Source organism: Lepidochelys kempii, chromosome 1, assembly GCF_965140265.1.
Source record: "Lepidochelys kempii isolate rLepKem1 chromosome 1, rLepKem1.hap2, whole genome shotgun sequence".
In the NCBI taxonomy this organism is placed as follows: domain Eukaryota; kingdom Metazoa; phylum Chordata; order Testudines; family Cheloniidae; genus Lepidochelys; species Lepidochelys kempii.
In genome coordinates this window covers 10617229-10643649 of record NC_133256.1, presented here as the reverse complement: position 1 = coordinate 10643649, position 26421 = coordinate 10617229, and the positions used below count along the sequence as shown (strand labels likewise).

The window sequence follows — 26421 nt, the reverse complement described above, 5'->3', positions numbered from 1 at the left end:
CTAGGAGTCTAAATATAAATAGCCTCCTGTGATACAGCCATGTCTTGGCCATTTACGATTTATTTTAATAATAAGGAAATCTATTTTTAGTTTCTAGTTTCCAGTCAGATGTACCTTATTTCATCAAAATCCTTCAGGAATTAGGCCATTGGCATTTAGCTGAACTCACCATCAAGGTAAATGTCAAATTAGTGCTCTTGGAGACAAACAACAGGTTTAAAATAAGATGTAAAGAGGATGCAATAAGTGGCGGGGGTGGCGGCACTGGGAAAAAGGGTAAGAAGAGAGTTTCAGATAGATATGTGGAGGAGAGGGGGCAAGAGAAGCAAAGAAAATAGTACACTGAGGTGAGCAGGACAAAGATGGCAAAGTCTAGAGAACAGGAATAAGTGGCATCAGAATCAAGATGCTAATACTGTATACCAGAAGGAATGGCCCTGTACCATGGGAGATGGTGGCACAGTACGAATCCTAGAGGGCAGACAGAGGTAGATACTGCAGACAGCCTGCTTCATACTGATGACAGTCTCTCTTCTATCCACTACTTTATTATAAAAAGGCACAACAGACACTTGGGATTCCCAGCCAACTTGCTAATCACAATGTACTGGAGCTGGATCAGAATGGTCACAGACGACTAGGCTAATATGAAATTAACTGCAAACAGGCTAGTGCCAAGGAAGGGCAGTAAGTCGATAGGTGGTTTAAGGGGCAGGGTGGAATGAGGAGATGGAGACTTTAAAATCACCATGGGAAGCAAAGATATTTCACTTGATTCACTACTGCTACATATCCGCTTCTGTAGATAAATGTGGCACAAAATTTGTCAGTACTACTAGTGAAGAACAGATGCACGTGAAATTATGTAGGGAAATTTAGGTAGGCTAGCATATAATTAACAGGACAGAAACCAATCACTAACTACTATTTAATCTCATCTTCCTAATGTTATATTTAAATATATGTTACTTAATGGGCGTGTCAGGTAAGATTCCAACACTACCACTACAGAACTGGAGCAATCGCCTCTGGGACCAGCACAAATTAGTTGTCTGTTAGAGGTTGGTCTTCTTAAAATTAAAGATTGGGAAAAACTGTGTCAGGAGTTTTGGGGCTACTTTAAAGAGGGGATTTAAAACAAGGGATTACCTAGTGCCCGTGGCTCTTTGTAAAGTATTCCAAACAAGGTAACTTCTTACCATTGATCAGAGTGCTGACTTGAGAGATCAAGTGACTAGATTTTTCCAGAAGATGGTGTCCATCAGGATCTACCATTCTGGTCCCAAACTCTTGGCAATCCCCATCCTGCTGTTCCAGATTTCTCTTTAATGTGCTGCCATAGACATTGTCGGGGAACGAGCTGGTTAATTTCTGACTGAAGTATCTCTGAATCTCATCCAGCTCAGTCAAGTTGCTTCTGTAAGCCATGTAAGAGAACATAAAGATTCATAATATATAAATACCTGACTAATTAACCTTGGTTTTCCTAAGGTTTAGAACTAGGCTAAAAAACTATTATCCAGCCAAAAATTTAATCCATGAAATCCCAGCTTAGAAATGATTCTTTCTGAGCCAAACAGGAAAAAATAAAGGGAACCTCATGTAAATCAGTTAATGCTTTGAATTTTGTGAGAGATCAAAATGCTTACAGGGTTTGTTCATTTTCCTGTCTTAGCTCAGAGAGGTCTTTTGGTAACATAGAGTAAGTTAAGTTACAGGATGACAGAGATGGGTAGTGCTAAGTATTCAGTCTTAATTTGCAATCACTGCTGCTATCCAGTCCTGGGGCTTCTCACAGCTCTGCCAAAGCGGGACAAATCTAACCTGTAGCCACCCTCACTATTCCAGTCTTGTTTTAATATTGCTGTTAAGTTACACTACTATACCACTAACCCCCAGTTTCATAAGATTACTATATTAATTTTAGTTTATTTGAAAAGAGGATGTAAGAATTGCAAAATTTCAAGATTTACTTTGTGAACCTAAAGCCATATACCACACTGGTAGCCATGGGTTTGCTTTACCTGAGAGCAGTTAGAAGTGAAGTACGTGATGAATGTGACAGGGAATCTAATCTTCCAGCCCTTTGTGCATTCCCTTCCACCTGCTGCAAGGACTCATGAAATCTGCGGACATTTTGCATGTGCTCTTCATGACGAGGTGTCCATGTTTCTGTGGGACTAATTCTGCTAAAAATGGGTATATATTTATATACATGCACCAGCATATCTATGAAAAGATCTGCCAACATCTGTTAAAAATACTCCCCCTGCATCATTAAAGAAACATTAATGGATTAAGCCCAAAGCATGCAAAATTTGGCAAGAATGACATTAGTAATTCACAAAAAGCCTGAGAACTGCACCTAATTTGCATCATGATAGAATAGATTGCAGGCATCCTCCTTTTTAACACAGAAGTGCCCACAGACATAGGTGCCAGCGGTTGTTCAGATGAAGATGGACCACTATATGCTGGTGCTGGTACTCTTTGCAAACTTCAACAGACAGAGCTAATAAAACCTTGCCTGGCAGGCTGCTTCTAGGGTCTATGTAGAAGGATTGCCCTCCACATACTCTAAACAAGCAAGCCATGAATTAATCCTCTTTCTTACATGTCACTCACTGTGAGCTGCAGTTACTGCCAGTAACAGCTATGAACAAAAGGGATGTTCCCATAGCATCTGTTTTTAGCAAGAGTAAGCAGAAATTACTGCAGGGTTTCTATAAAAGCTGGTCTCAGGGATGTGCAATATGGGCATGCCTCTTCATCCCTTATTTGGTGACAATGAAAAGAAGTATGACAAAATACACAGAGATGTCACAGACACACATCCCTACCCCACTTCCCACTAAGCAGGGCAGAGGAAAACAACAGCCAGTATTGGCAGTGGTACAGGGAGTGAAAGAAGCAGCTGGGTGCCTCTTTGGGGAGAGACCATGATGTTGTGGTAAGGAATCGGTACCAGGACATTAGGAGATTGGCATCTCTTGGGACATTCACTCAAAAGTATATTTGACAGTCTTACAATTAAATGCAAGTACCGCACAAAACTGTTTTGGTCCTTTAAATTGCAGGGGCGTGGATCTGGAGCGAGAGGCGTGGCACAGGTCTATTTCACCCTGGTCAGTAGACTTAGTATTTGGGCTGATAGGTGTCAGGTAAAATTTTCAAACTCTGGAAACAATAAATATTTACTTTTACTATTATTTTATTCCAAAGATATTCTTTTATCAGTTTTCTTACCGCTCCTGAGTAGTAAAATCAACATCCTTTGATGAAGTATTAAACAATTGTCCAGAGTGTCTCGTAACATAGCTGGGGAATGCAGTACACAAGGCCCTTGCCTGGAATGAAAAAGGACTGTGTGCAGGAATCTGCAACAGCAAGATTAAGGAGAAATAAAATGTGAGACTTCATTGAGCTAACCAATAGCATAAACTTAACTTTATATACTGCTTTACATTTTCAAAGCACTTTACAAAGACTGACCAACGGGACAAACCAACTTAAAATCTGGATTGTTTTATAGACTTTAGTTAAAAGTGAGACAGGTACTAGCACCAACAAGTCCTGCGGCCATTTTTTATGGTTTTACAATCATACCTTCAGAGTTAAAAAAATGACTCTCTCCCCTGCTGCTGTGTGAAAAGTTCCACACAAACAATAGGAGAAACTGACTAACCGACTATGCAGGGGAAACCGTAAATTGACTACATGCAGAGTGCTATCAAATATACCGGTAAAGAAACTGAAAATAGAGAAAAATTATGTTTTTAATTTATAGTCATCTTATATGTTACATGTAATAATTTCATACAGGTGTGTCTTTTCACTTAAATTTCAAGCTCTGTGGGGCAGGGATTTTCTCTGATATATGTTTGTACAACCCCTACAATAATGGGGCTCTGGCCTCCAGGTAAATTTATTGTAATATAAATAAATTTTTAAAATTGAGAATTCAGGACTTTCCAGCATTTGTAAAGCCATGCTCAATCCACTACACAATGCTGCCAATCTGCTGTATGTACAGTTAACTTTTCACTGTGTGAATCCAGAAAATTCACTGTTGGTTATTAGGAACTAAATCAGACTTGTGGATAGAAAGAAACTGGAGTACATACTGAAGAACCTGGTGCTCTGGTCCGAATCCTTGCCTGTCTTACTTCTTTGAGATGAATTATACTTTCCAGAGGGGAAATAGCTACTTTAATCTGCCCTCTGCATTGTCCACTGAAGTCTGTAATATTGTACCACCCACAGACTAACTGGAAGCCAGAAAGAAGGGGCGAGAGATCCACAGATGCAAATCCTATCACTCGTTCAACATCTGTGGGGAAAGAAGATTGTAAATCATGCAGTTAAAACTAAGGTGTGCAAGCGTAACATTTGCACATTTTAAAACAGTTACACAACCCTGAAACTTTACACAGCTTTACAGAGCAAACTTCAAAAAGCATATAGTAAGTAGAGAACACCTAAAAGGCAAAGGACAAGTTCAGGTAAAAAGGAAGTGGGGACTATGGAGTCTGAGAACAAAGTAGAAATGGCACCTGGAAGAAATGGGTTTTTAGGAGGGATTGAAGGAAGAGACAGGACAAGAAGAGGAAAAAGGTTTCAAATGTAGGAGAGAATAGGAGTGTTGACATAAAACCAAGATGGTGAAGGAGGAAAAGAAGGAAGCTGTAAAGCAACAATATAGGGATGAATGGAGGGAGAAATGTCAGAGACATATGTGGTAGTAAGATTACATAAAGCCTTAAAGTTGAGGACAAGGAGCCTGAATATGATGTTCTTAAAAACAGAAGGACAAGGAAGGTGTGTGAGGAAGCAATGATGTGACTGGAGTGGTCAGGGAAAGAAGTAGACTTTTGGATAGAACACAAGAATGAGCAAATAAGCAGGGTGGTCATAAAGCAGGTTACAGTAATCAAAAAGAAAGTGACCCAGGCCCAGACAAGTGGTTTTAGTGGTGGGGACAGTGAGGAAAGGGCAGACTATGGTGATGAGGAGTAATGGGACCTAGTAAGAAATCAGTTATAAAGGGGGAGGAGAAGAGAGATGCCAAGATTAAATCAAAGCTGTGGAGCTGGTGACAGTGATAGAGAAGGCAGGCAAAAATCAGGGATTCAGTTCTGGAGAGATTGAGTTTGGGTTGAAGGGGGCACATCCAAGAGGAATAGTCAGAGAAGCATCTGAAGACTATAATAATTCTCTCCTTCTGTCTAGTTTAACATCACGTTAATTATTCTATTAAATATTTCCCTTGTTCAAAATAGCAGCAGTGTTAAAGAAATTAAAACAGATATGGTGAAGGACTCAATGCACTAAGGATTAAGTAATAAATGCTATCGCACTCACAAACCCTTTCCCTGCCTGGCAGAAAGTCTAGGTGAGGCTCAAGGGTCTTGCAGATTTAGTCCAAAAGAAAGTCCAGCTTTCCTACTCCATCCCAGGTTTCATTCTGTGGTGGGCTAACAGTGTCACACAGCATGCCACAGTTCCAAAACACCTATAAATGATTTGTTTACATAGAAGTGTATTAAGGCTGCAAGTAACATAGATGGTTAGTGATATGAGAGTTGTAGGCTGTCAAGGTTCCTCCCCCACTCTGAACTTTAGGGTACAGATGTGGGGACCTGCATGAAAACCTCCTAAGCTGACTTTTACCAGCTTAGGTTAAAACTTCCCCAAGGTACAAATTAATTTTACCCTTTGCCCTTGGAATTTCCACTGCCACCACCAAACTTTAACTTGGTTTACTGGGAAACGTAGTTTGGACAGGTCTTTCCCCCCAAAATCCTCCCAACCCTTGCACCCCACTTCCTGGGAAAGGTTTGGTAAAAATCCTCACCAATTTGCATAGGTGACCACAGACCCAAACCCTTGGATCTTAGAACAATGAAAAAGCATTCAGTTTTCTTACAAGAAGACTTTTAATAGAAGTAAAGGAATCACCTCTGTAAAATCAGGATGGTAGATACCTTACAGGGGAATTAGATTCAAAACATAGAGAATCCCTCTAGGCAAAACCTTAAGTTACAAAAAAGACACACAGACAGGGATAGTCATTCTATTCAGCACAGTTCTTTTCTCAGCCATTTAAAGAAATCATAATCTAACACATACCTAGCTAGATTACTTACTAAAAGTTCTAAGACTCCATTCCTGTTCTGTCCCTGGCAAAAGCAGCATACAGACAGACACAGACCCTTTGTTTCTCTCCCTCCTCCCAGCTTTTGAAAGTATCTTGTCTCCTCATTGGTCATTTTGGTCAGGTGCCAGCGAGGTTACCTTTAGCTTCTTAACCCTTTACAGGTGAGAGGAGCTTTCCTCTGGCCAGGAGGGATTTCAAAGGGGTTTACCCTTCCCTTTATATTTATGACATAGGCCTGTGCATTTCTACTTCACTTCAGGTAGGAACAGTTGGAATGATGCTGTGGGACACTTCAGCAGGCCACCAAGGAATCAGAAGCCAAAAACATAAGGAAATGAGCAGTGGTGCAGGCATAGGTTTGAAATACCAAATAACTATACACATTAACTTGAGCCCCATTGAAATTATTTTTAAAACAGACGTACCAGAAGCCATTCAAGATGTCTAATCATTAGTTAGAGACATGTTTAGACTTGAAAAATCCCAAATGCATTTTAAAACCAGTTCTTCCCTCTTTTCCTTAGCTGCCAAAACTCACTGTTGCTCTTGCAGTTGTTGATATTACCAGCACTTAGATCAGTGTAAGAATTTAAAGTAACTTGAAGGCCCGAACTCACGCTTTGGCAGGTACAATGCCTTCACTTCACCTCTGTTATTACATGAAGGGTTATACACTTATGAACTGAGACACCAGAAAGGCTAGTGATACAAGAGACATGGATAGCTTGAACAGATGGAGGGAAAAGTAAACACATTTTGAAAAAAACAGGGGAGTAAAGGAAAATGAGAGAGTTGGGGAAAAAAAACTTAAGACCAATTTGTGTAGCTCCATGACCTCCCTCTAGAATTTCTTTTGTTTCTATTTACCAACTCATATTCCCTTTTCAAAAAGCTTTTAAAATGCCTGTGTGTGATTATTGTTACACTGTTATGTTGATTGCAATAACTTGTCTGTTCTCTCCTGCACGTCAGCAGGTAGAGAGACAAACAATCCTACCAGCAAACACAAAAGAGAACATTGTTTGGGTTACTCCAGCAGTTCAAGTTATTTATTTATTTTTTTTTTGAAAAAAACTTTTAGCAGAAATTGTGTCAATGGCTAATGGAGATTTTTTTTTAACAATAAGACAAAAGTCTATCAGACTTATACACTTATTGTAGACTCAAAATAAAAGTTTCTCTGGCAAAAATCAGCCAGCTAAAATTTAATACATTTTTAAAAATTAGTACTTTAAATCAGCACTGGAGAGAAAAATAATAAAATACAGCTATCTCCCCAACATCACAGCATATTTTGTTAACTTAAATTTGTTTTGTAGCAATTAAACATTGGAGGATCTAGTTTAACAATGACATGAGCAAACAGTAATATGGCGAATGAGTACCTTTACCATTGTAACAACAAACAGGAAGTGTGAATAGGTACGTTGCTAGGCATAAGGCCTACGGCCAAATGCTTCCAACTGTCCCAATAAATGTGAATATTGGCTATAACGTCATTTTTTAAAGTATGTTCATGCTGCTATAAAAGTATTTGGTTACATTTTGGTAATAATGGGCAAAGGACTCCAGCCCTGAGTAGCTGTGGCAGAGGATCAAAGTAGTTTACCTTCTGACAGAGCTGAAATCTTTATCTGTAAATCAGATTCTATTTTAAATAATGTCTGTAAGAAGTAAACCAGGGGAATCACAGAAACATCTCCTGTTAGAATTGCTTAGACTTGTAAGGATTTGTGGGCTGCTGGGTTAAAGGCTCTCAGGCTGATGAGATGAGCCTGGCACATATGGGAGCTGTAAGAACCTGGCCCTACATGCTTTCCAAAGGATTAGGGGAAGGCCCACGAAAAAGCCAAAAATGAGGCTCTGGAGAGAAACGGGACTGAGGCCATAAATTAGAAGGATGATACCTGCCTCTGCTGATAGCAGGAGACACTGGAGTTTGTAAGCCATTGCAGAACACTCTTCAGCTAACTCTGGAAGGAACAAATAGAAGGAAAAAGAGAAATAATAATCCATCTCCCCGCCCCAGGAAAATCTGACTTCTAAAATCCTGTCAATTTAAACTTGGTGAGAAGCAAGGTTTTAAACCTAAACTTAACTAAAACTAGCTAAAAGCGTCTCACAGTTGGAGGGACTTTGGAAAGACAGGAAATGAAGGGGACTGCTTAGCTAGTATAGCCCTCTCCTAGGGACAGGCCACTAATGTCGTTGAAATTCCTATCTCCATCTGTTGGAAGGAGCCAAATTACCCACTGTATACACTGAACCAGGGGCTTCTCTGCATTGCATCATGGTGGTTTACCTGCTTTATGCCATACTTTGAACACCAAGGTTTGTTGTGGATCCAACAGAAGTTCTTTGGATAGCCTATTAAGAATAAAATCATCATAATCTGTTATGCAGAACAATAATATTTGTCAGAAGCTAGCAAGGCAAAGTGTCTCTGGAATTTCAATAACATTTTGTCTACCTTATGAAAAGTATTATCTGAGTAATGGGGAAAAACAACAGTATAGGTCCTTAAAAGTGCAATGTACATAATTACCACTACATAGGTTTGTTTTCTGCTTTTTTTTTTTTCCTTTCTTATTCTAAAATATTTTTAAATTAGGGTAGTGAAAACAGCAGGGAAAAAGGGAGAGAGAGATAACAGTGAAAATACTATCAAGCACTATAGTAACAAACTTTTAATAAAGATTAAGATGGCCACCTGAAACACTGTAACCTAATTTCTGAAAAAACACCTCTCCAAAATAGTGATGAGACAAAATCCTTTACTTCCCCCAAAGCATTTTCAAGTCACTTGGCATATTTCTAGTATTCAAGATTGGCTCTGAGCACAAACAACCTTAGAGAAAAAAACTTGTAACTGCAGCTATCAGTGTCTGAATGATTGGTCTCTGCATTATAAGAACAACTGTCTAGCCAGCAAACCTGTCTCTGTGCAGTTACTGGTATAATTTCCAAGCAGTCTATGACTGACAAGTTAGTGCCGAACATGCTAAATACAGTTTATTTATTGAGAGACAATGTGGGAGAGATAACGTCTTTTATTGGACCAACTTCTGTTGGAGAGAGAGATGAGTTTATCCAGAGAGCTCTGTGTAAGCACCAAAGCTTGTCTCTCACACTAACAGAAGTTGGTCCAATACAAGAAATTACCTCACCCACCTTCTCTCTCTAATATTTTGGGACCAACTCAGTTACAACACCACTGTATACAACAATGGAAGATATTTTATTTACTGATTCACAGTGGTTGGTCCCTTTCAGTTTAGAAAATCCTAATGGCAACTGCTTTAGATTTAATTCAAACACCTGACTGCAAAACTTTGCAGAAACCATGAGATCCCCACCACAGACATACTAGTGTAAGTTATTTATTAATTGTTTTGTGGACCAAGAACCCCAGCCATGGACCAGGACCCCATTGTTCTGGACACCATACAAACTTAATAAAAAGACATCAAAGTGCAAAGAACTTCGCTAACATTAATGAATTAATCCTCACGACAGCCCTGTGAGGTAGAAAATGTTATCAGCTCCATTTTACAAGTGAGGAAACTGAAGCACAGAGATGTTAAATGTCTTGCCTAATATCACCTGAGAAGTCTATGGTACAGCCAGAAATACAGCACAGGTCTGACTCCTGGTCCTGTGTTTTAGCCCAGACCATACCTTCCCTCGTACAACTCAATCCAGACATTATAGGCACTAGAGCTACTGCAAGATATGCAAACACGGATTTTCAGCTGTGACAAGCTTAGCAAGGCTCCTACTGCTTTGGCCGGAGAAAGCCTCTCTCTGTTTACTTGGTTAAAGCTGCTGCTTCTAGACCACAAGGGGACTTGCATAAAACTGTGAGTGGTGATAAAATAACACGTAGGAATCATAACAGAACAGGTCCAGTTACTGGAGGACCACTTTGCTAAGTGCATCTATTCATTCAATGTCTGGCCACTGGCTGCCAGACACCATGGTTATGAAAGTGTCTGCCTCTGAAAGGCATTACGTACCTTGTTTGCCGCTGAAAGTCCCAAACTGGTGACTCAGCGTTTTCTATTATTGCAGTGGCTATTGGAGCATCCGCATCAGCAACCGCAAACGTCACATAGCTACTGGGTGCTGTCACTCCACGTTCAGTGAGAGGACTCCCTAAAATATAATGAATTGTGGTTAGAATAAGGCAGATGATTAATTATTTCATAAAAAAATTAAGTATTGTGTTACAACAGAACAAACCTATTAGCTACAGATAATAATGGTTTCACCTTGTGACAAAGATAAAACCTGTGCATCATGGCAAAGGCCAGCTCAGCCTGACAGCTGGTGGTTTCCTTAGGGTAGCAGAGCGAGCCCAGGAAGCTGCTGACATTCACTAGCTCCAGTCAGGATATGAGTGGAGTGCAAAATACTAGCTTGTACCTTTACTATGAAAGTGACTCTAAAAATGACATTGGGGTTCTGTGATTGTTGATTACATATAAAAATTTGCCCAGTTAAGGGTGTTTGTTTTTTTTAAATAAATATTATCTGCCTTGCAAACGTATTTCAGGATCCAAAAGTCAAACTGGGTTATTTCTGGCTCATCTCACCAGTAACCAGTGTTAAAAATTCCTCCTGACAAATTTTGCTTTCAGTTACACCTGAGCAACACCATTCTCATCAATAGGGTTTTGTAGGTATAATAGGGGCAGAACTGGTCACATAGTTAGAAATTAGACAGCAATTTTGTGGATAATGCACAACCCAAAATAGAACCTAACTCACTCTCCCAGATCTGGAATAGGTCCAGAGAAAGGCTGCCAGGATGATCAGAGAATGGAGAACCTACTGTACGAGAGGAGACTTAAGGAGCTTGTCTGTTTCGCCTGACTAAATGAAGGCTGAGAGGAGATATGATTGCTTTCTATAAATACATCAGAGGGATAAATACCAGAGAGGGAGAGGAGTTATTTAAATTAAGTTAAGGGCCAATGTTGGCAGAAGAACAAATGTATAAACTGTCCATCGATAAGTTTAGGCTTGAAATTAGACAAAGTTTTCTACCCATTAGAGGAGTGAAGATTGGAACAGCCTTCCAAGGGAGTAGTGGGGGCAAAAAACCTAACTTGTTTTAAGACTGAGCTGGGTAAGTTTATGGAGAAGATGGCACAATGAGATTGACTACAACTGCATATGGCCCATTCATGACTGCTGTTTGCAAATATCTCCAATTGACTGAGGGGGAGGGCTGTGACTACAGAGAACTCTTTCCCGGGTGTCTGGCTGGTGGGTCTTGCACATGCTCAGGGTGTAGTTGATCACCATATTTGGGTTCAGGAAGAAATTTTCCCCCAGGTCAGACTGGCAGAGACCCTGGCGGTTTTTTCGCCTTCCTCTGCAGCATGTGGCATGGGTCACTTGCTGGTTTGAACTAGAGTAAATGGTGGATTCTCTGTAACTTGAAGTCTTTAAATCAAGATCTGAGGACTTCAGTAACTCAGCCAGAAGTTGTGGGGGCCTATTGCAGGAGTAGGTGGGCGAGGTTCTGTGGCCTGCAGTGTATCGGGAGGTCAGACTAGATGATCATGATGGTTTCTTCTGGCCTTGAAGTCTATGAGATTTGTGTTGGCTCTGCAGGGCCCTCATACTGATCGGTGACTGAATACGTTCCTGTACCAAGCACAGCTATTTAGAATGACAACACAGGAACCCATCTCCTGTCAGGCTTGAAATAAGGAAATGTGCACCAACTTACAGACAAATGCAAGGTGCCAAAGATGTCCAAGGGTTAGTAAGTTTTTTTATGTAATGTCTCACAAACATTACATAACAGGGATTTAGGCTCAGAACATCCCCGTAAGGTATTAACCCCACGTATAGATAAAGAATTGAGGCAGAGAGAGAAATAAGCTCTGTCTATACTACACTCGCCCCCCAAAATAAACCTTCCCCCCACTTCTACCACCAGTCAGCTCCCATGGCAGCAATACGTGGGACTTCTTGACCTACTAAGGTGCTGGCAGCCTCTGGGGTTTTTGCCATAGTGTCATCTAGACATTCTCTGAGCAGGGATGAATATGGTGGTTAGAGCACTGGTGGCCACTGGCACCTCACCTGCACTTGTTCTCCCCCAGGTCCTATCACTGGCAGCACCAGTGGGAAATTTTAGGGGGAAAAAAAGTAATGCATAAAAGGCTTAAGTCACTGGCTCTCAAACCTTTGTATTGGTGACTCCTTTCACACAGCAAGCCTCTGAGCGTGACCCCCTCATAAATTGAAAACACATTTTTTTATATTTAAGACTATTATAAATGCTGGAGGCGAAGCGAGGCTCGGGGGTGGAGGCTGACAGCTCACGACCCTATATGTAATAACCTCATGACCCCTCGGAGTCACGTCCCACAGCTTGAGAACCCCTGAGCTAAGTGATTTGCTCGAGGAAACAGTCCACCCCACAGCAAAGAACAACTGATCTCCTGTGGCCCAGTCCCTTTTCTTAACCACAAGGCTATAGATAATGGACTCTGACTAGCCTTCCCTACAGTGGTTGTAAAATCGGATTCTAAAAGCTTTAGGAAACACTGTTTTTAGTACAAGTGCAGACAGAGGCTTAATAACAAGCTGAGCTACCACAGACGCCATACATTTTGCAACGCAGAGGAGAAAGCTTTGCAAGGCTTTTGTTACAAGCCGATTATTATGACTTGTATAAAAATAGTTCGGGACTGGAAACACAAACACTTCCCCCCAATTTTTTGTTTTCTAAAAACCTGGGAGAAGTCTTGTGAGAAAAAAGATAAAGTAATCAGTTAATTGGCTTGACCTAGTTTGGCTCCCCTGGCAGACAATGTGCATTCACAGTAACACAAGGTCATATCTAGGAATCTGGACACTTTCAAAAACTGGAAGACATGGAATATAAAGTACCTCAGAAAGCATTGGGTGCTATATATTCTGTGGCCATCTGCACTGAATTATATTGGAAAAATGAGGAGCTATGAGTCTGGCCTGATTTGTGCCCTTTGGGAGGGTCCTTCAACAGAGGATTCCCACCCCCCAATTTTCTCTCTGTTTTGCAATTCTTCTTCTTAGGTCGTGTCAACACTAGCAGCTTTGCAGCCATAATTCACTATGCTGTAGTTCTAACAGTGGTAGCAGCTGTAGTAGAAAGAGAATTTTGGTATTTTTACCACTGTGCTGTCTAATTGCCAGCGGAGCTGTTCCGGTGATGAATTACAGCTACGTGATTGTCTGGTAGGTGAGGCTTTAATCAAGGAGGTGGGGTGGACAGGACTCTCTCTGGAACCAGATACCACTCCTCTATCAGCCAGAGAGGTTGCTATTGATCACTTCCTCCAGTATGCTATTGGAGTGCCTCTGTGGGCTGCACTCCATATAAAAAAAATAAGGGTGGTTTAAGCAGCCTGCTGCATTTTACAAAAATTAGATGCAGCACTTGGGCTCCTGGCAAGTTCAGCAGGAAAAATACATTCAACTTTTCTTCCAGTGGACTGAACTGAAACCCTTACCGCAGGATTTCCAGTGAAGGATCAGAAAGAAGGCTCTGTGAGAAGCATCTCATTAGGATCCACTGACTATCATGGTAACAACAAGGTAAGCAGCTACTGCACTATGCCCCTGATTTTATTAAAGTGAAGAAAGTGATTTAAAATCAGGGGCATAGTGCAGTGGCTGCTTACCTTGTTGTTACCATGATAGTCAGTGGATCCTAATGAGATGCTTCTTACACAGCCCTCTTTCTGATCCTTCATTGGAAATCCTGCGGTAAGGGTTTCAGTTCAGTCCACTGGAAGAAAAGTTGAATGTATTTTTCCTGCTGAACTTGCAAGGAGCTATTATTGTTACAAGTGACAGCCAATATTATTGTAACTAAAATGATGTTCGAGAAAAAAAACCTATTTTTTCCAGTTTACTTTGTGTTTGGTAGCACTTTATGTATAGTCAGTTTAACTGGTTCCCCCATTTTTAATTAAAATGGGAAAATGTGATTGTAAAACCACAAAAATTGGCAGGAGGCTCAGAGACAGGGTTACTACCTGCAGCTAGGTTTAGCTAATTTTTTGAAACTGACTAGCTATTAAGTTGACAATGTTTCATTAAAGTTCCAGAAAAAAATGTCATCCTTAATGTACTAGACAGTAACATTCATTCTACCCTTGTTATCTATAGTATCACAATGAACTTTTCCTTATTAAGATAAATATTGTTGCTGAAACAGGCATAAAATAGTTTCTCCAACTCTTTTCCATTTGCGAGCATCTCTCTCGGTATTCACAAACAATTCCATCTTAAAACTCACACAAAAGAAACATTGTTTATTGTGTTCCAAAATCCTTTTAGTAGCAAATAGTATTGCATCAAGTTCCTGAACACACACACAGACTACGACCTTCAGAAGATTATAGAATCATTGTTCATTCAAAAAAACAAGTTGGACTCCGAGCGTACCAGCAGCACTTGTGCTTAAAGCACAGTTGGTCAATCATCATTTTATTCTTGCTTTTGCAATACCTCATGCCAGTAAACTCTGGTGGGCAATCATTTAAATTTATTCATCTACATTGTTACACAGTAGATTGTAACTGGACCATTTCTAGGAAAAACTTCAAAGCTTTAGCTAATCTGGGCCTTCCTGCACAGTCCTTCCTGGCAGTATTGCTTTTATTATTAATATTTATTGTTTGCATTCAGGTATTGCCTAGACCCTAAAGGCTCCAATCAGGATTAAGGGCCCACTGTGCTAAGTGCTAAACACACACATGCAAGGGGCCAAGATGTGGAGGAGTGAAGGTGCACTGGGATGTATGTGGAAATCTCAAGGGATTGATTCACTTCTTTTTCAACAAAAAGACCTTCATTTAGTACTGACTGCAGGTGGCAGGAATAGCAGACAGCTTAAAAAAAAATTAAAAAGCCAGCAAACGTGTCACCTTAGGAGCACACCAAGTGCTAAGTATAATCTCACTAAAATGGAATATTTTAAAATATGTTCAGAATTAACAGATTGGAAGATATATTAAAAAGTAATTATTGGTGCTCATCATCATGGTAACTGGGCATCTAAATATCATTCTCATTTAACAAAGTGGAAAACTGACACAAAATGACTTGCTCAAGGTTACCGTGAGTTCATTCTAATCTTTATAGATTCTTACATCACCCCTTATCACCACAGATTCTGGCAGTTCCCAGATTTCTAGTTTTGTGTCACTAGCTTAGTTCCAGAAATGAATAAGCTGATAATTGCTAGTCTGAAAGAATGTCTTCTATTAACATTACCTAGAATTAAGGATGGGCAAATAGGCTGCTATTCGGATGAGCCTCTGACTCCAGAATTCAGTAGTCATTTCAACAAGTGTATTTTTTTAACATTACGCTGCTCGTTTACATTTTGCCCATGTCCATTGTGCATGGAGAATAGAAATAGAATGGGCAGGTTCACTTTCTGATGCTCATGAACTAACATGATGATGTAGTGGTATGGGGCTGCAGCTCTGCAGGGGAATATTTAAATCCAAATGAAAATTGTTCTGATTGAAATTCAAAACATAATGAAAACATTCCTGTTAATATTAAGTTTTGTAAAATCTCTTGGGAATTGCTTTTTTTAAAATTGCTGTAAAATAGCTGACAGTATCTTTTAAAAGAACATATATTTTGCAAGAAAATTTCTTACCTTTTAAACTTAAGTGCATTGCTCTTTCCACAAGGATAGTGACAGCAAATGTGTTTTCCAGATCCTTTGCGTTAATCTCCTCAGATGGTTTCACAACAGGGATTTCTGAGCTTGAGGAATTCAGTTTGTGATTGTTGCTTTTCAAGACTTGCTGGCCTGTGTCAGGAACCTTCTCTGTACCTTCATCTTCACTGTTACTGACATCTTCAGCACAGTCAAATCCATGAGCAGAATTAATATGAGCATGAGTAGAAGCAAGTGTAAGGTGAACTCGTACAGCAGCTCCTGACAGGTTTGAAGCATTGCGCCTGAACACTGGATAGATACCTGTAACAGGGTATTTACAAACAAAGAAAAGACAAAATTTAGTATCTTGGAAAGAGCGGTTATATTTCATGAAGACAAAAGTCTGTTTTCAGATCTGTGGGGTGGATCTCAAATCTGGTAATGTCATCTCTACACAAACAGATCCCCCAGGAGTTGTTAGTAACATCAGTCTGTAAAGGAAAAAAGCAATGGGCAACTCTAGAAAAGTTAATTTTTCATTTTCCCATGGACAGCTGAAATTAAGATATACTGAACTTTTCTCTCAACTTCATATGTGAATTGGAAACACTGCCTTTGGCATGATTTTGTGACCGTATCCAGGAAACAAAATTCAGATACAGCCTGTGCAGAGTTTTTATTCTGAGGGTTTTTTACCTGCAGTTTCTAGTTTTAACCACACCAGGTTCAAGCCTGGCCAAATGAGGATCAAATGACTTGTCTGGAACAGGGGTTCTCAACCTCTTTCTTTCTGAGGCCCCCCCCCCCGCAACATGATAAAAAAACTCCCCGGCCCACCTGTGCCACAACAACTGGTTTTCTGCATATGAAAGCCAGGGCTGACATTAGGAGGTAGCAAGCAGGGAAATTGCCTGGGGCCCATGCCACAGGGGTCCCTGCGAATCTAAGTTGCTCAGGCTTTGGCTTCAGCCCCAGGTGGTGGGGCTCAGGGCCCCAGGTTTCAGCCTCATGCAGTGGGGCTTTGGCTTTCTGCCCTGGGCCCTAGCAAGTCTAACGCTGGCCCTGCTTGGAGGACCCCCTGAAACCTGCTCACGGGGGGCCTTGGACCCCTGGTTGAGAACCATTGGTCTAGAAGATCAGACTGCAAGTTGGTGGGTGACCTGGAATTGATATCATAGTGATGTATGAAATATAGAACCAGAACAGAATAGAATAGAAAACTCTAAGGGTTTTTCCAATTTTCTAGTCCTTTACTTTAACTACTAGCAGACAATACAGGTTTCTTGAGTGAACTCTAACCAGTGGCTCCTTTGCTGTGCTATTGTGCCTGATCATCATTAATACTAGTTCAGTGATTCAGATTCTAATGAGGAATCCTTCCTCAAGTCACTAACACTAATTCTTCACCCATTTATTGACCATCATTACCAAATTCTTCACCAGTATAACTCACTAAGCTTTGAACTTTGACGTAAGTGTTTTAACCTTGCTCATCTTTTCAAGAAAACAACATGAGCCAACAACACAGAAAGGACAAAACAAGGCTGCAACTGGTTTGCTTCAGACAACTACATATGGATGAGGTTAAACCAGCTAAAAAGTACATAAGGAAATGGAATAAAAGGAGGAATGAAGTGTAAGAATTTTCTTTATAGACTGACCACTGACTGTGAGTGTTCTCCTTGACCTCTGTCCAAGTGCTGCAAGGTCCACAAAAGCAGAGCCAATAAGGCGATCTGTATCAAGTGGTCTTTCAACGTTGTTTTCTTTCCCATAAGCCCGCCACACTTGGATTTCTAGCTTCTCCTCTCTGAAGTACCACAACAGTGCTTGGCTCCTTGTAAGTTCCATCTCTTTTGTTTTCTTAAACATCACTGTAACTTGTTTTTCATCTTCAGTTAATTTTGGCCTCTGAAGTAAAGTCAAAATAGCTTCCTGATCGTACAATTTATATCGGAGATAGCAGTAAGTGCTTTTATTTATGTGCGTCTGGCCTGCAAGTAGCATGCAATGCACCGGTAACCACACTCTGGGGGTAGAAATGGTTACAGTGGCGGGATTTTTGCTCAGATGCCATTCGTCATCATCATCCATACTATCTTCATGGCTTTCCTCATGATTCCAGCCTAAAAGCTTAGCAGCCTCCACAACTCGTTCTCTGTCACCATGATGAGCAAAAGTAATAGAAAGCTCCAGCCCTCCTACTATGTTTTCCATGATGTTTGTGCAATGAGAAAGCACCAAATCCTCAGGTAGGGTTACTGAGTACCATCCTGTAATACCTTCAACAGAACAACAGAGAGTAATCAGACTCAATCATTTCATTTTTGAGAAATGCAAATAGAAAAAGAGATTTTTTCCCTTCCGGATCACTGTTCCAGAACCAATACTTGGAAAAGTTTATTCCTCTTGAAAGCATTTGGTTCATATAAGTATTTGCCACCTGTCAAGGTTAAAAATGATCCGGCCTTAAAAATAATAATAAATAATAATAACAATAAAATAAAAAAAAAATCACATGATCCGGATTACCATTTTACTTTATTTTCCACTTAATTAATGATATGGTTTTACAAGTGAATATCTCATGAAGATCTAGTCAATAAAGCTGGGATTCTTAACTTCCAGATGGAATATACAAACCAATTGTTTTTTAAACTCTTAAGGTTTGAGAAAGTGGTTGCTAAAATCATATTCAGACTGCAGTGTAAATAAACAAGATTATAATCATAATCTCTTGATTTCAAGGCCTGATAGTTTCCAACCTGTCAGTGCCAGAAGTGGTCATTTTACACTATGGAAATCTGGGAATCCAACCTGTTGTTTTCTCATTGTATGAGCGTTTGTTTATAGCTGTTGCATATCACATATCCCTGACTGAATATTGCAAGTTCTAGATTTTAGGCCAGTGTAGTTTTCAGTCCCTAGAATTGTTAATACATAGCACTTGCACCAAAAAATTCAGACAATTAATATTCACTGGGTCAGTTCACTGTAGGTGTGTATTTTTCCATTTTCTTCTTATGTCCTGCGCATACTTCTAGATAATAAGGGCTAATAGTGCACATCTGATGAGAAAGAAGCCAAAGAGCTGTGCAACACATATTCATAGTCTAATATAATAGCTATTCCCAACTTCAAGAATGAATCTCATTTTCACATGGGCTACCTCCTAGCAGATCATAGCATATCCCAGCAGATGATTTTCAATGAACTTCAGTTAAATGTGATTTTAATAAGGAATCTAATAAAAAAACCCTAATGCTTATGAGAGAACTTTGGCTTCAGAAAATAGGAAGCAAAACATGTAACCCACATAAGCAATACAGTATGTTACTACGGAAGTACTGTTTATATTGATAATGTCAGTAATATGGCATTTCCACTTTACCTGATCTTTTGATCAACAGGTCTTTGGTTGGCACCCTGACTGTTCCAAGCAGGTAGTCTCCTGATGTTTGAGTTTTCATTGAACCAGTGGCTATAGAATCAAAATCAAAGATATCCAGACACATCAAGCTGGGGTTGATTTAAAACATGCACAAGTAATTCATAAAACATTAATCTCCTAGTGAGAGCTATATCATTTTGTTAGAAGAGATCTAAGGTCATAACATTGGCATATACTTCCCTCCATAAAAAAAAGAAATGTGAAAGTCCACCGAGGAGGCACAACACATATTTGGTCAAACTCAGAGCGAAAAACGGTGGAGTAAATAACCACAGTTGTTGGAAATCCACAAGTAGTGCACTCTACTTATAGGATGTGTGCTCCAGCACTCTCGCGTTTTGGGAGCATTCTAAGGAGTACTTCCACTACCAACGTGCTCTAAAATAAGCATCAAAGAGCTATTGTACTGTCCACAGAGTAACTGAGTAGCTTACTCGTGCCAACAGTTGAGTTTTTTTGCCTATCACTGAAGACTGATATCTTTAATTAAATTGTATTATTAGAATATTCTACAACATAATGCTATAAAAAGCTTGAAGAGGTCTCCGCTGTCTATGGAGACAACAGGAAAAGTTGCCATCATAAAATTGCATGCTATTTTTGAGATACTAGTGCCTTAATGCAGCTGGAGGAAAACAATCAATTAATCCGTTTAAATAAGATGTAAACAATGACACTTAATACCACTTTCAAAACATATCTTCCACTTTTAGAAATAATCTGTAACCTTCTTTACAAAAAGTTACCATTTCAGGCTGTGATCTCATCACATTTCAATCTAAGCAAGGTCAGGCAATGTCATTAGTTCAGTGGAAGACCTCCAGGGGAAACCCAGGGGGCTGCAGGAAATAAAACTGATGTTTCAGGAGGAATGCGGTGTTGTTGTAGCTGTGTTGATCCCAGGATATTAGAGAGACAAGGTGTGGGGGGGTAATATCATTGCGGGACTTTAAGCAAGTCACTTAATTTCCTTCTCTTGTTTCCTCATCTGTAAAATGCGGGTAACAAGGCTAACGTGCCTTTGTAATGGGTCCTGAAATCCTCATATGAAAGGTGCTATGTAAGTGCAGGCAGCATCTCTACTCTATTACCTTCTTTTGGATGAGATGTAAAATTGACATCCCGACCACTTGTGGTCACTGAAAATCCCCTTGAAAACCAGCTGTAGCCCCAAGGGCTTGGCCAAAGTATAAGTGGAATAAATACATTTACCTAAACTTCAGTTACACAGTGAATATTCACTGTGTGTCCTATATCTGAGAAGTTAATGTCAATAACACCATTACCAATAGCCACCTAGGATTCCTACTCATTTGTGTTTTGCTTACCTGACTTGATGCTCTGGTGGTAGATGCAGAAGACTATCTGTGCAGATTGCAAGAGCTCCCCCAGACAACATGCTTCTCCGCTGCTTCTCTGGACGACGAGGTTACAAGGGAACTCAGTGTGGTGATCAAACTCCGGGCAGAAAGTCCGAGCCACAGCTCGGGTGGTACGCTTCTCCCCCTCAGGTAGGAAGGAGAGGTGCAGAGACACATAGGCATTAACTCCCACTTCTGCACTGGATTCAAGTGAAGGGTTCTTTTCGGCCACAGCTCTTCAAGTAATAAGGAAAAAAAAGAGAGGGAGACGCACCAGGTAATCTAGTTAGAAGTACATATGTATGCCACCAAAATGAATGGGTTTTTAACCCCTAGCTGAACAACGATAAGAACAAAACAGTGGATTCAATATGTGCTCTCAGGTCTTGTTTACACAGAGACTTTTTGGGAATCTCCCAGCCTTGATCTAGCACTGTAGCAACTCCATCAGTGCTAGTAAAGGCAGGAATTCTAGGGTAGACTGGCTGCTGATAATTTTCAGCTCTTTTTTATCTCGACCTACTATGATCAGTAATGAAATGGCGGCCAAAACTGCTGTGGCCTGTCTATACTAGTGCCCCTACCATTGCTCACACCAGTGACTACAGCAGGAATGTGGGTACTCAGTGCCTAAAATCAGGTCCACGAGCGCTACCAGAACATCCCCTTTTGTAAAGGGGGCAGCAGGAACACTCCTCAGAGCAGCTGCTCCAGAAGGAAGCAAAGAGCAAGACCAAAACTCTTTTTAGACTTTGATTAGCTGATCCAAAGCTCACTGAAGTCAAAGGGAGTCTGTCCAATGGCTTTGAATCAGGGCCTGATTGAGGAGCCCATCAGTGCTGCTCAGAGAACAGGCCAAAGGACATTGCTCAGGAATGCTGGGAACCACTCTTGTCCTTAAAGAGCTGACTACTCTGTTTTAACCCTTCCTTATATAATTCACTAAGACTGCTGAGACTAACCTTCAAGCAATTTAGTTCTCTTAAAGTAGCATTCCTTTAAAAAAGAATGTTCAGTTTACTAATTAATTTAGTTTATGTGCCGTCGTGCAAAATCCCAATCAACGAGAAGAGGATCCAAAGCACAAAGGTTGGCACAACCTCTTTTCCCTTTAATACAAAGTCTTTTATACTGGAAAAACCGTGGCTGAATTTAGCTCTGCTCAGTAAAATGAGGGGCCAAAAGGAATGGCTAGAGCCACATCTGTTATAGGTAGGTATTGTACAAGCTTCCTCCCTAGCCCAGCTTTGCTAATGCACCAAAGTCTTGAACTACACCACTGCCTGTTATTTCAGTTCCAGGCCTCTCTTAAGCAAACTGTACTAAACTCTCCAGTGGTTTGGTGGACAAAAATAGCCACTGATGTTCTTTTCATAGTTATCTTCACTTCTGAACTGAACAAGATTTGAATCTAGATCTCCACAGATGAAAGGTTCACAAATGACAATTTGTTCCACCACCATGGCACGCTATCCCCCTCACCCCCAAAAGTTATGTTAAGAGAAAATCTTGTCTTAGAATTAGGTATTACCTGGCTGCTGCTTGCAAACCAGCTGCTCTGTGTATTTGTACAGAAATAGAAATGGCTCGAGCAGCTATTACTCCCCCTGCTGTTTTTAGTGAATGTCTGTACCTCACACTCACATCAAGCAAGCCTGGATTTAAAAAAAAAAAAAGAAAAGAAAAGAAAGAAAAACATCCATCTATTTTTTTTTTTAAATTACAGCCAAGGTTAACCAAGATTTATTCTATTAACGTAAATAATTTCATACCAAAAAAATCTATGAAAAGGCAGCATTATTGTTGCATAGTTAAGAATGAAAATAAGTCAGGATTGAATGTCTAGATGCACTTTAGTTCAACCACCAGTTATTGCCTTGATACAGAAGTTACCGCATGAAATTCTACGGCCTGTGTTATGCAGGAGGTCCATCTAGATAATCCTAATGGCTCCTTCTGACCTTCCAATGTATGAATCTATAAAATGAAAGTTAAGGTTGCAGCTGCACAACCTTAACTCTGCCCTTTTGTGTGAATTCGTTATGATTCAGTCCTCACTTAGAATCACAGAATATCAGGGTTGGAAGGGACCTCAGGAGATCATCTAGTCCAAGCCCTGCTCAAAGCAGTACCAATCCCCAATTTTTGCCCCAGATCCCTAAATGGTCCCCTCAAGGGTTGAACTCGTAACCCTGGGTTTAGCAAGGCAATGCTCAAACCACTGAGCTATCCCTCCCCCACTACTTATATAATACCAAGATGTTGTGATTATATCAGACAGTTGCTTACAAACAGGGGGATGGGAGTAAAATGAAATATAAAATCCTCTGAAGATTTTAACATCTACAATACTCTCAAAGTTATCAGATTCCCTTTTGCCAATGCAAGTATATGTTCTGCAAGAAGCTCACTCCGCCATACCAGCAAACGTCTGTTTTTTTTCTCCTTGGTCACTCCCTCCAAGAATCCCTCTCCTTTATTCTTGTGGTTTACTCCTCTCAGACTCCATGTCACAACTGTGACATTGCACTCCATATTCTTTATGGAAATATTCTTATGATGTGGACATGACATAACTGAGATGTACTTTATGCAAGATGGGTCTTGTAAGACATCATTGGAAAGGTTACAATTTACTGAATGTGATTATCCAATTTGTATGCATGTATCATTTCTGTATCTAAAGCTAGGAATCATAGGCGTGTGTACGAGGTGTGCCCCGGCACACCCTAATGCAGGGGTTGGCAAGCTCTTCCTGCCTGGCCTGTCTGAGCTCCTGGCCAGGTAGGCTCCCACCCCCGGCCCCGCCTTCCCCCATCCCCCGCCGCCTCAGTGTGCCACGTCCAGGAGTGGCCCTGGACAGCGCTGCAGCGGCACGGCTCCGGCGGGACCTGAGCTCCTGCTGCCTGGAGCCATGTGGTAAGGGGGTGGGGCTGTGAGCTCTGGTGGGCCAAACGGCAGGAGCTCAGGTCCTGACGGAGCCGTGCAGCTGCAGCGCTGTCCAGGGCTGCTCCTAGACACAGCGTGCCGAGACTCCAGAAGAGGGGGAGGCGGGGGTAAGCAGCATGGTAACGGGGGCTTGGATAAGGGGCAGGGAGCCCCGGAGATAGTCAGGGGACAGGGAGCAGGGGTGGATGGGGCAGAGGTTCGGGGGGGGGGCGGTCAGGGGATGGGGAATGGGGGGTTGGATCGTGGGAGTTCCAGGGGTCTGTCAGGAGGCACGGGGATGGACAGGGCTTGGGGCAGTCATGGGACAGGGAGCGGGGGGGGGGTTGGTAGGGGGTGGCATCCTGGGGTGGTGGTTGGGGGGATCTGGGGGGGGTGTGCGGTCAGGGGACAAGGAGCTGGATGGGTCGGGGATTCTGAGGGGGGCAGTCGGGGGGCAGGAAGTGGGTGGGGGTCAGATGGGGGCAGGGCCAAACTGTTTGGGGAAGCACAGCCTTCCCTACCTGGCCCTTCATACAATTTTGGAACCTCGATGTGGCCCTCAGGCCAAAAAGTTTGCCCATGCCTGCCCTAATGTCTCAAAAAAAAAAAAAAAAAAGGTGGCTTTCGTTTTAATTTAATCACATGATACACTCTACATAGAAAGCCTGCGCTCGCTCGCCGCATGCATCCCCACTACTGCGGCACTGCATTACCATTGGTCCTCCCCTCCCCTCCCCTCCGACTACTATTCTGGAAAATTCTTTGACCTATATAAGCGACCGCATCAGGTGTGCCCAGCGTAGCGTCTACAGGGTTTGTAATCTTTGTCGCGTGTACTCTACTGAAATAGCATGACAAGCCCGTGGCTTTACGTTTTAATTCAATCGTATGATACCCCCTTTTAAAATATGGATCAGTTCGTTGTTAAGATAAGAAAAGGAGCAGACAAGCTGTTCATGTGAAAGAGCCTTTTCGAAACTAGCATATGTAAAAAACAATGTCCCAACAGCGCCTCGACTCACTCATGATTTTGTACATTGAACGAGAACTGGCTTCGTCAGTTAATTACAAGATGTGATTGAGGAATTTAAGTCCATAACACCTGGTGAGCGACATCTCATTCTCTAGGACAGGAAGATGAAGAAAACTTAATCTGTTTTGGTCAATTTGGGTTAGCTTATTATCTGGTTAAAGATAAAGATCATGAAAATTGACTGTATCTTTGTATATGCCTGGTTATCACTACAGCAAAAATTTGGTATTTTGTGTCTCATTTTTTAAGTAAAGTTTAGTTGTTAATTTAAAAAAAAATTAAGTTTAGTTAAGTTTTAGTTTCTTTAGTTTGTTTGATGAAAAAAAATAATGTCCTTTATGATTGAGTATTCAATAAATGTTCGCCTTTAAAAAAAAAAATTCCCTGGGTGCACACCCTAAATGAAATGTGCTGCGCACGCCTATGCTAGGAATACGGACTGTGTAACAATCACAACTGGGTGTGTATTGGGAAGACACCCACCAGATGACAGGCCATCAAATTTGATGAGCCATCAGGAAGGGACAACAAAACCATGAAGATCTCTCTCCCTCCTGGGAAGCGTCCGGGGATGTAACTGTGACACTGGTAGGTCAGGTGGTCTTGTCACCAGATACTAAACATTATCTGGGACTTCTTGTAACTTCCCACTGGGCGAGAGGGAGAGACAGAGAGAGGAAAAAAAAAAAGTTTGGGAAACAATGGATTCCCGCCTTATGTAAATCCTATTTAAGGGTGGGGAAGAAGGCAAACAGGACTCCTCCTCTCCAGGGCCTGTCTGCCCAAGAAGAAAGACTGCTAAAGGCGAGGGGTCCATACTGAGACAGGGATCCAGTCTGAAGAGAAATATAACTGGAACTCTGAACCACAGAAACTTTGCAACTTGTCTAAAATAACATTTAGGATAAGAGATTACATTTTGTAACCTGTTTCTTAAGTATATTGAGCTTAGCTTGAGTATTCTGTTTTATTTGCTCAGTAATCTGCTTTGTTCTGTCTAGTATCAGACAGGTAGCTGTGTTAGTCTGTATCCACAAAAACAATGAGGAGTTTGGTGGCACCTTAAAGACTAACAGATTTATTTGGGCATAAGCTTTCATGGGTAAAAAGCCCATTTTTACCCACGAAATCTTTTGCCCAAATAAATCTGTTAGCCTTTAAGGTGCCACCGGACTCCACGTTGTTTTTGTTCTGTCTGTTATCTCTTATATTCACTTAAAATTCACCTTTAGTAGTTAATAAGCTTATTTCTTGTTTGTAATATAACCCTGTGTGTATAATTCATAATTGAAGGGGGGGGGGGATAAGAGGCTGTGCATACCTTCCTCCACACTGAGGGAGGAAGCGGATTTCACAATAAATCTTTGGGTCTGCACCCCAAGGGAGATGGACAGCTGAGTGTGGGGGCAAGACCCTTAAGCTGAGCCTTCACAGAACTTATCTCAGTGTTTCATTCTGCAGTTTGGTGTGGCCCTGTCTGTGTGCTGGAGGAGGCTTAATAGAATTGCTTGGCTCAGCAAGACAGGTAAAAAGGGTACCCAGGCTGGCATAATAGACAGGCTCAGTGGTATCTCAGAACATCAAGTGGAATCCTGAGTGGGGGCAACCCATCACAACAACCACTTTTGTTCTGACTGAAGATTCCTAAAAGGATTTCCCTAAAAGTCTCTTCAGTGCTACTTTTGCATCATCTAGAAGAACCTCTGCAGGGTAGACAGGCTCCTTCCTGCTCCGCAGGCTAAGCATGTTGCTTCAATTCTCTCCTCCCTTCTGGTCTGAGAAGTGGGAGACCAAACTGGAGAC

General features: G+C 41.2%; 1 protein-coding gene across 14 annotated transcripts in view; it reads right to left on the bottom strand.

Annotated features, from left to right (window-relative positions):
• The window catches only part of C2CD3 (C2 domain containing 3 centriole elongation regulator), a 97532-nt gene that overhangs the window by 33338 nt on the left and 37773 nt on the right, over positions 1–26421 (bottom strand). For 8 of the 14 annotated variants that reach the window (XM_073334400.1, XM_073334420.1, XM_073334427.1 and 5 more), the window contains 12 exons: positions 22189–22312; positions 20625–20893; positions 19237–19326; positions 17507–18127; positions 15840–16166; positions 10174–10312; positions 8460–8524; positions 8065–8130; positions 4125–4330; positions 3247–3377; positions 2025–2189; positions 1200–1417 (listed from right to left, as the gene is read on the bottom strand). In XM_073334400.1, coding sequence (XP_073190501.1) covers positions 1200–1417; positions 2025–2189; positions 3247–3377; positions 4125–4330; positions 8065–8130; positions 8460–8524; positions 10174–10312; positions 15840–16166; positions 17507–18127; positions 19237–19326; positions 20625–20893; positions 22189–22312 — 2421 coding nt within the window. The remainder of the gene's footprint in view (positions 1–1199; positions 1418–2024; positions 2190–3246; positions 3378–4124; positions 4331–8064; positions 8131–8459; positions 8525–10173; positions 10313–15839; positions 16167–17506; positions 18128–19236; positions 19327–20624; positions 20894–22188; positions 22313–26421) is intronic. The other 6 variants (XM_073334344.1, XM_073334380.1, XM_073334337.1 and 3 more) reach the window with 5 other exon arrangements.